Source organism: Oryctolagus cuniculus, chromosome 6 (assembly GCF_964237555.1).
Source record: "Oryctolagus cuniculus chromosome 6, mOryCun1.1, whole genome shotgun sequence".
Taxonomy (NCBI): domain Eukaryota; kingdom Metazoa; phylum Chordata; class Mammalia; order Lagomorpha; family Leporidae; genus Oryctolagus; species Oryctolagus cuniculus.
Window position 1 is genome coordinate 167,908,626 of NC_091437.1, and position 9,593 is coordinate 167,918,218.

The window sequence follows — 9,593 nt, forward strand, 5'->3', positions numbered from 1 at the left end:
GGTCCAGCGGGCTCACACGGGACACGGCCATCTCCCGGCAACAAGCGGGGACAGCGACCGTGCAGTGTGTCTACAGGGAAGCCGGCTGGAGCCTCCGTGCCCAGGCTGTGCATGGCCAGCTGGCACACAGGCACCTTGTGAGGCCTGGAAGGAAAGCAGCCGTTCCTCACAAGCCGAATGTTTGACAAACAGCCCAGTGAGCACTGGGAACCCTGAGGGCCGGGTTCCCAGACGCCAGTGCACTTTGCAGACCTGTCTTCTAAAGAGCGGGCCTGCTGGGCTAGCAGTTCTGCACAGGACCCTAGTCAGGCCCCCACCCGCAGTGCCTGCATCACGCACCGATGCTGGTTCACATCCCGGCTGCCCCACTCTGATCCAGCTCCCTGCTGTGGCCTGGGAAGGCAGCAGCAGATGGCCCAAGTGCTTAGGCCCCAGCACCCACGTGGGAGGGCTGGAGGAAGCCCCTGGCTACCACTCACCCACTTTGGTCGCTTAGGCTGAAGACTGGCACTTCCTGGTTACTCTGAGTCGTGAAGCTGGGGCTGCAGCGGTGGCAGGGACCCAGGGGACCGCAGGCTCCTCAGTATTTTCACCTCACCCAGTCAAGACAGGGAGGAGGACAGCAGAGGTCAGGCCGACACTCCAGCCCAGTGAGGACGGGACAGTGAGCTCAGGCCACCGAGGCAAGGGGCTGCGGCTGCTCTTCTAGCAGACAGCTTCGTCCAGCAGCAGGGTAGAGCGTGGGGGACCCAGAGTGGTCAGTGGCAGAGGACCAGCCCTCACGGCCGCGGCCACAGCCACTACGGAGAAGACGCTGCAAGCGCTGCACCTGGACCCTGGACCAGCCTGTCTGCATCGCCACGCCGTCCAGGGCAGCTGCGCTTTGTCCCTTCCCCTTAAGCCTGGGCCATGCGGTACGGCAGAGGCAACGCGGACTTCTGGGGCTGAGTCATGAAGTCGCCACACACGCGGCGCTGCCTTGGGAGCCGCCACCAAGCCGAGGGAAAGCCCAGGCTGCTTGGGGAAGCCAGGCAGGTGTGCGCCGACGGCCTGCAGCTAACAGCAGCGGCCACGGGGAGGAAGCATTCAAGACGGCGCCAGCCACCACTGAGCGCCAACTGTGGACTGTGCGAAGCTACCCAGGGACTTCCGCTCTGTGACAGCGTGCAGGTCCCGCAGCAAGAACCAAGCATGCACCAACCGCCTTCTGGAAGGGTGCGGGCATCTGCACCCTCAAAGGGGACGCGGGCACTGTGGGAGCTGGGCGTACGGGAGGCAAGAGCCCGGGAGCACGGGACCGGCGCCCGCGTCTCCTCTCCTCTCCGGCGCGCCTCTTTCCACCTGCAGACTGCGGTGGGATGCGGCCCAGCGGAGGCAGGTGCTGGCCGCACAGGTCCGGGCCCCTTCCCACGGACACGGTCAGTTCCCAGGCTCGGTGGGAAAGCAGCAGAGCTCGCGCTGCCCTGCTTGCGGCCTTCGCCCCGAAGCCCCTGCCCTCGGGGTGCGCTCTCCGCGGCCACCACGCAGCCCTGCAGGACCACGCGAAGGGATTCCGCGCTGTTTTGTGCAACACAAAAAGGTGCGTACGAGGGAACAGGCTCAGCGCCCCCAGAGCCGCGGGGTGACAAGCGCCTGAGGGAGTCACAACTCCGCGGATACGACCGTATCGTACGAGGTCGCGCCCAGCTTTTAAACTCAACAAAAGTTAGAACGGCAAGGAACCGAGAGAACGGAGCCCCGCCAGCTCCGGCGGCCGCGGCAGGCCGCCCGGGACCGCGGCGCCGGAAGTGACGCCACACCGCGCGGAGCCGCGGGCCTCAGGGACCGGAAGTGCGGCCTGGCCGCCGGAAGTGCCGGGGCTGATGGGAGGTGTAGTTCTCCGGCCGGCCGAGCGCGGAGCGGGCGGCCGCGAGCATGGCGGGCCTGGAGCTCTTGTCGGACCAGGGCTACCGGGTGGACGGACGGCGCGCCGGGGAGCTGCGCAAGATCCAGGCGCGGATGGGGGTGTTCGCGCAGGCCGACGGCTCGGCCTACATCGAGCAGGGCAACACCAAGGCGCTGGCGGTGGTGTACGGGCCGCACGAGGCGAGTGAGCGGGCGGCGGCGGCGGCGCGCCCTCGGAGCGAACGCCCACCGGCCGCCGTGCGGCGCTTCGCGTGCCGGGCGCTCTCGCTCCCTTACCTCGACGGCCCGGCCCGCGGCAGTCCACACGCGCTGCCTGTCGGCGCGAGCAGTGGGCGGACTGGGGTGGGGAGAGCCGGGCACCCGTCCGCCGTGAGGCTTTCCCAGGGTTTGGGGTTTCACTCCCCGCGCAGTGGGGAGGCGGGGGTTGAGGTGCAGCTCCCACAGAACCCGCGTAGCCCCGGGGAGTGGGTTAGGGACGCGCGCCCGAGGCGACTGGCGGCGCTGGGCGAGCAGCCGCTGCGGACTAGGGCGGGGGCCGGGGGCCTGGGCCTGGCTCACGAGGCGCCCCTCTTCCAGATCCGGGGCTCCCGCTCGCGCGCGCTGCCCGACCGGGCCCTGGTGAACTGCCAGTACAGCTCGGCGACGTTCAGCACAGCCGAGCGCAAGCGCCGGCCGCACGGGGACCGCAAGTCCTGTGAGCTGGGCCTGCAGCTGCGCCAGACCTTCGAGGCGGCCATCCTCACCCAGCTGCACCCACGCTCCCAGATCGACATCTACGTGCAGGTGAGCTGGCCGCAGCCCCGCACGCGGAGGGAGGGGCTGCGGGGCGTGGGGCGGCCGCCTGACGCCCCTCGGGGGCCCTGCAGGTGCTGCAGGCGGACGGGGGCACCTACGCGGCCTGTGTGAACGCGGCCACGCTGGCAGTGCTGGACGCCGGGATACCCATGCGGGACTTCGTGTGCGCCTGCTCGGCCGGCTTTGTGGACGGCACAGCGCTGACGGACCTCAGCCACGTGGAGGAGGCGTCGGGCAGCCCCCAGCTGGCTCTGGCCCTGCTGCCGGCCTCCGGCCAGATCGCGCTGCTGGAGATGGACGCTCGCCTGCACGAAGACCACCTGGAGCAGGTGCTGGAGGCGGCTGCGCAGGCTGCGCGCGGCGTGCACACCCTGCTGGACCGCGTCGTGCGGCAGCACGTGCGCGAGGCCTCCATCCTGCTGGGGGACTGAACAGCGGCCGCCGGGCCCGTGCGGACCTCTCCCACGCGTGACCTGCTCCGGAGTCGCACCTGGAGGGCCGGTGCGGTGCGCGCAGGCGGCGGGAGGCGGCTGTGGGCGCTGTGGGCTGCACTGAGCAGCCCCTTCCCCCAGGAGACCCTGGGCCGTTCTGTCCCTTACCTTGAGCTCTAAAAGTACCACAACCTCGTGCACTTGCCTGCATTATTCTCCCCTGCTCGGCCCCTGCCTCCCCGCCCACCACTGCGCCCCCGTCACCCGCCCGAGCCCTGCAGCAGGGAACCAGGAGCTGCGTCTCCCGGACCACCTCGGGGACCCCCTGGCCTGGACAGGGGCAGCGCGCTCCCTACCGGCGACCTCGGTGCAGGGCACCCACGGCGAGGATTCCCCGTCCCGGCCTCCCTCTCCAAGCCCTTCATCCCCGTCGGCTGCTCGCTGCCGCCCTGCGCTTCACCTCCGTCTCCTGCCAGCCGTCCAGCTGATGCTTCCTCGCCGCCCCTGACCGGTCTGGCCCGTTCGTGCACGGTCTGGCCGAACTGGAAGCTGCCTCCCTTGCCTGGGCCCACCCCCAGTCAGCTGAGCCCGAGCCCCGCGGCCTTCCGGCGAGTCGCCGCTCAGAGCATGCGCAGTGGGCCTCCTGCGACCCTTCTGGCCTGGGCATGCGCAGGGGCCTCCCCGCCTTCTGGTCTGGGCATGCGCGGCGGCGCGAGGCCCTCTGGGACCGGAAGTGCGAGCGAGCGCGAAGCCCCGGGTCTGACAGGAGCCGCGCGCCGCGTCGGTGCCCGTACTGGTGGCGGGAGAGGGGTCGTGGGCCCGCGCCGCCCAGCCATGGGCCTCCTGTCGGACCCGGTCCGCCGGCGCGCGCTCGCCCGCCTCGTGCTGCGCCTGAACGCGCCGCTGTGGTAAGCGCGGGGCCGCGGGGCGGGGGCCCGGGCCGCGCGGCCCCGCGGACGCTGAGGCGGCCCCTCTGCCCCGTCGCAGCGTGCTGAGCTACGTGGCCGGCATCGCCTGGTTCCTGGCGCTGGCTTTCCCGCCGCTGACCCAGCGCACGTACATGTCCGAGAACGCCATGGGCTCCACCATGGTGGAGGAGCAGTTCGCGGGGGGGGACCGCGCCCGGAACTTCGCGCGCGACTTCGCCGCCCACCGCAGGAAGTCGGGGTGAGCGGCGGAGCGGGGGTCTGGGAGGGCCGAGGCCGAGGCCGGGCGCCGTGCTCACAGAGGCTCTGTGTCTCCAGGGCCCTGCCGGTGGCCTGGCTGGAGCGGACCATGCGGTCAGTAGGGCTGGAGGTCTACACGCAGAGTTTCTCCCGGAAACTGCCTTTCCCAGATGAGACTCACGAGCGCTATGTATTGGGGGAGGGGGTGTGGCTGGGGCCGAAAAGCATCTTGGGGTGGCATAGGGCGGGAGTCGCGTTGGGGGGTCCCGAGGCCAGGGGAGCCCCTGGGGAGCACGGCGTGGCCGGGCAGAGGGAGGGGCCCTGCACTGTACCGGGGTTCCCGGGCTGACGCTCCCCACCTGCCACTGTGTGCAGCTGGTGTCCGGTACCAACGTGTATGGCATCCTGCGAGGGCCCCGAGCCGCCAGCACCGAGTCCCTGGTGCTCACCGTGCCCTGTAGCTCCGACTCCACCAACAGCCAGGCTGTGGGGCTGCTGCTGGCACTTGCTGCCCACTTCCGTGGTGAGACTGGCTGTGGGGGTCGCTGCTGGCCTGGGACGGCTTGGTCGGTGCCCCAGCCCTGCTGCTGACCCTGCCTCTCACGTGCAGGGCAGATTTACTGGGCAAAAGATATCATCTTCCTGGTGACCGACCATGACCTTCTGGGCACGGAGGCCTGGCTCGAAGCCTACCACGACGTCAATGTCACTGGTAGGTGCCCTGCCCTGCCCTGGTCGCTGCCTCCACCAGCCCCTCGCTGGCGATCGCTCACTGTCCCTGCAGGCATCCAGTCGTCGCCCCTGCAGGGCCGGGCGGGGGCCATCCAGGCGGCCGTGGCCCTGGAGCTGAGCAGCGACGTCATCACGAGCCTCGACGTGACCGTGGAGGGACTCAACGGGCAGCTGCCGAACCTTGACCTGCTCAACCTCTTCCAGACCTTCTGCCAGAAAGGGGGGCTGCTGTGCACGCTGCAGGGCAAGGTGAGGCCCCGCCTGGGGCGCACAAGGCCTGCTGGGAGGAGGGCGCGCTGATCCTGCACCTGTTCCCCCGAAGCTGCAGCCCCAGGACTGGACATCGCTGGATGGGCCACTGCAGAGCCTGCAGACGCTGCTGCTCATGGTCCTGCGGCAGGCCTCCGGCCGCCCCCACGGCCCCCACGGCCTCTTCCTGCGCTACCGCGTGGAGGCCCTCACGCTGCGGGGCATCAACAGCTTTCGCCAGTACAAGTACGACCTGGTAGCGGTGGGCAAGTAAGTAGCTCTGGGCCCCTCTTCCCACGCCAGGGGGTGGCCCGGGGCCGGCCAGCTGTGACCCTGCCTCCCGTGCGGCAGGGCTCTGGAGGGCATGTTCCGAAAGCTCAACCACCTCCTGGAGCGGCTGCACCAGTCCTTCTTCTTCTACCTGCTGCCGGCGCTCTCGCGCTTCGTCTCCATCGGCCTCTACATGCCGGCCGCCGGCTTCCTGCTCCTGGTCCTCGGGCTCAAGATATCCTCCCCCGCCCCACTCGGGCTCTCCGCTTGGAGCCCCTCAGCCCCGGGGAGAATCCCTCATCCTGCTGGGGGGTGGTGGGGGGTGGTGCTGGGTCCTCCCGCAGACCGCGTCCTGGCAGAGTCCTTGACTGGCCACGCCCTGGAGCTGTGGATGCGGTTGCACGAGGCCGGAGCGGGCCCCGACGAGGCTCGGGGCGTGCCTGGGCCCAGCCTTGCCGCTCCCCCAGTGCAGGTGATGGCGCCCCCTCCTCTTCCGGGGAGGGCTTCTAGCGTCCTGCGCGGAGCCTGCCGCTGCCCCGCACCCCTATGTAGAAGGCTGGTGATGAGGGGTCTTGGGGCTCCCTGGTCCCAGGGCCCATCTCCAGAAGCCCGTGTGCCCTGCAGGGTGTGGGGCTGACCTCGCTCGTGGCACCTCTGCTGATCTCCCAGGCCATGGGGCTGGCCCTCTACGTCCTGCCGGTGCTGGGCCAGCACGTGGCTGCCCAGCACTTCCCAGTGGCCGAGGCCGAGGCTGTGGTGCTGACGCTGCTGGCGATTTACGCCGCTGGCCTGGCCCTTCCACACAACACTCACCGGTGAGGGCCGGGCGGTGGGGGCGGGGTCCCCTCGGCACGTAGCGCTGTGCCGGGCTGCCTCTGAGCCCGCACCTTGCAGGGTGGTGAGCACGCAGGCCCCAGACCGGGGCTGGATGGCGCTGAAGCTGGTGGCTCTGGTCTACCTGGCCCTGCAGCTGGGCTGCATCGCACTCACCAACTTCTCCCTGGGCTTCCTGCTGGCCGCCACCATGGTGCCTGCTGCCGCTCTCGCCGAGCCCCACGGGCCCCGGTATGTGCGCTGTGCCTTCTCCCAGAGCTTCCTGCCCTCACTGCCCCTGCCCCCGCCTCGGGACCCACCCTGTGGCTCCTTCACCTAGGCCGCTCTACGCCGCCCTGCTGGTGCTGACGAGCCCGGCAGCCACTCTGCTGGGCAGCCTGTTCCTGTGGCGGGAGCTGCAGGAGGTGCCGCTGTCGCTGGCTGAGGGCTGGCAGCTCTTCCTGGCGGCGCTGGCCCAGGGCGTGCTGGAGCACTACAGCTACGGCGCCCTGCTCTTCCCGCTGCTGGCGCTGGGCCTCTACCCCTGCTGGCTGCTCTTCTGGAACGTGCTCTTCTGGAAGTGAGGTCAGCCTGTCGGGCGCAGAGAGCAGGGCCCTCCACGGCCACCCCTCTACCTCCTGGAATAAACAAACGTGCTTTCGGCTGCTCCTGGGGCTCCTAGCCGCCGTCCATGTCGGGCATCAGGGCGTGGGGGCGAACAGCCTGTGCCTGCAGAGTGGGGGCAGTCTCCCGGGGCTCCTGGCGGGGCTGCCCTGCTCTGCTCACTGGCAGGAGTAGGGGCCCAGCTGTGTCAGACCCAGGAGCGCCTCGGACGGACACGGCCAAACCGGTCCCAGGCCTTCGGCTCTGGACGGGCTATGTGCAGACCCTGCCCGACCCCAAGTGCATGTTCTCAGGCCAGAGGGTGCCACCGACGTGTGCATCTGTGCCAGGCTCAATGCTAAGGAGAAGGAAATACCCCAGACAAGACTTGGCATCTGCCCGGGGCTGCAGCCCCCATAGATGACATGGTCTGTCACTGCTGGACTGGGGGACCGGGCTGCAGCCCCCGTAGATGACATGGTCTGTCACTGCTGGACTGGGGGACCGGGCCGCAGCCAGAGCCTGCAGGAGGTGCAGGACAGGACCACAGCGCTGCACGTGGGCAGAGGTGCTCACAGCCCAGCCGGCACTGGAGCACAGGGGACGGCAGGGAGAGGCTGACGCAGAGACCTGCTTTGTGAAATGCTGTGTGTTTGAAAGGCGGAGAGAGGATCTGTGTCCACTGATTTACTCTCCAGATGGTGGCACCAGCGTCCCTGGGCCGTGCTGGAGCCTGGAGTCGGGACACCATCCCCGTCTCCCAGGTGGGTAAGAGCAGCTCAAGCGCCTGGCACCGGGTCCACGGCTCCCCGGGAGCGCTAGCAGGGACAGACCGCAGTGCTGGAAGGGGTGCAGGCAGGGCCAGCGTCGAGGCGCAGCAGTGCTGATTCAAGTCCTGGCTGCTCCCTGCTAGGCGCCGTGGCTCGAGCGCTTGGCCCCTGCCCCCCCCCCCCCCCCCCCCCCGCAGGGGAGACAGGATGAAGCGCCAGTTCTCCGCTGTGGCTGGAGAAGCCAAAGCGATTGTTAGAGTTGGCCTAGGGGCAGCGTCCAGTGCCGTGTCCAAGTGCTGTGATGAGGGAGGGCACCTGCCCTGTCCCGGGCCCTGCTGCCTCCTGGTGGGGCTTGGCTCCCCATGGCAGGGTCCAGGGCCTCGGGAGCTTTGTGTGTTTGTTTAAATTCTCAGTTTTGTTCTAACTTGTCCTTTTTACTTTTTTTTTAAAGACCATTTGAGAGGCAGAGTCATAGAGAGAGACAGAAAAGTCTGCCATTGGCTGGTTCACCCCCCAAGTGGCCGCAACAGCCGGAGCTGAGCCAATCAACAGCCAGGAACTTCTTGAAGTTTTCGTTTTACGTACAAAGAGCTAGCATGATTTTCATGTTGTTAATGTCTTTGAGGAAGCGGTTCTCGGAACATCATTTAGTCCAACTTAATGAAGTCTGAAGCCTTCCCACACGGAAGGGAGCTCGTGGCACTGGGACGGTAGCTAGGTCGGCCTGCGCTGGCTGCTCGTCTGGCAGGAGCTCTGCACGGTTGAGCGCGTGGGCCCCTGTGACGCGGCGGCCTCACCAGCCTGCCCGTGTTCACCTGCCGTCCCGGGGCTGGGACTTGGGTCACGTTCTGTGACGAGCATTTCCCTGACCCAGCTGCCTCCCACACGAGGAGCACGTCCCAGCTGTCAGTCAGGCCTGGAACCTGGGCTGCTGTGTGGGAAACAGTTGTAGTTTTGGTCTTTTGTTTGTTTTTGGTTGATTTGAAAGGTAGAGAGGTAGGGAAAGAAAGAGCTTCCATGCATGGCTTGCTCCCCAAGTACTGACAGGCAGGCAGGGCCAGGGCAGGATGAAGGCAAGAGCCAGACTTCCAGCTGGGTCTCCCGTGTGGGTGGCAGGGACTTGGGCCAGGGGCCAGCGCTGTGGTGTAGCGGGTAAAGCCGCCACCTGCAGTGCCGGCATCCCATATGGGCGCCGGTTCAAGTCCCGGCTGCTCCTCTCTGATCCTGCTCTCTGCTGTGGCTTGGGAAAGCAGTAGAAGATGGCCCAAGTGCTTGGGCCCCTGCACCTGCATGGGAGACCCGGAAGAAGCTCCTGGCTCCTGGCTTCAGATTGGCACAGCCCCAACCGTTGCGGCCAAGTGGGGAGTGAACCAGCAGATGGAAGACCTTTCTGTCTCTCCCTCTCTCTGTGGCTCTACCTCTCAAATAAATAAAATCTTTTAAAAAAATTCAAAAGACTTAGACCAATACCCCACTCCCAGGCTTACTAGTAGGAAGCTGCATTGGAAGCACGGGGTAGCTGGGAACAGCAATGTCCTGCTGCCTTGGAAAGTCTGATGTCTTTTCACGGTGTTAAGCTGATTCTCTGTGACCCAGTAAATTAGCTCCAGGGTGGGGCGTGGACATCCCCAAGCAGAGGCTCAGTCTGTGCCGCAGTCCGAGTGCCTCCCAGGACAGGCATCTTCACCTGTCCTGAGCGGGGCTTTGGTGGTAACAAAGCGTAATTCAGGGAGTCAATACGTGGGAGAAACTCTGGGAGAGCACCCGTTCTGAGCATGCCTGCAGAGTATCTCGTTTGCTCCCCAAATGCCCACAATAGCCAGGGTAGTGCCAGGCCAGCCAGGAGCCAGTCCTGCTCT

General features: G+C 67.3%; 2 protein-coding genes across 2 annotated transcripts; both read left to right on the forward strand.

The window, feature by feature from the left end:
• Window positions 1-1,839: 1,839 nt before the first annotated feature.
• Window positions 1,840-3,329, forward strand: EXOSC4 (exosome component 4). Its single transcript, XM_002724314.5, has 3 exons — window positions 1,840-2,085; window positions 2,482-2,688; window positions 2,772-3,329. The coding sequence occupies exons 1-3, from the start codon at window positions 1,915-1,917 to the stop codon at window positions 3,129-3,131; spliced, it is 738 nt and encodes a 245-aa protein (XP_002724360.1). The 5' UTR covers window positions 1,840-1,914; the 3' UTR covers window positions 3,132-3,329.
• Window positions 3,330-3,352: 23 nt separating this feature from the next.
• GPAA1 (glycosylphosphatidylinositol anchor attachment 1) lies at window positions 3,353-7,029 on the forward strand. The gene is made up of 12 exons (XM_002724313.5): window positions 3,353-4,039; window positions 4,119-4,298; window positions 4,376-4,487; window positions 4,673-4,820; window positions 4,908-5,009; window positions 5,082-5,278; window positions 5,352-5,548; window positions 5,630-5,783; window positions 5,925-6,020; window positions 6,173-6,363; window positions 6,443-6,613; window positions 6,702-7,029. The coding sequence occupies exons 1-12, from the start codon at window positions 3,759-3,761 to the stop codon at window positions 6,943-6,945; spliced, it is 2,073 nt and encodes a 690-aa protein (XP_002724359.4). The 5' UTR covers window positions 3,353-3,758; the 3' UTR covers window positions 6,946-7,029.
• The last annotated feature ends 2,564 nt before the right edge of the window (window positions 7,030-9,593 follow it).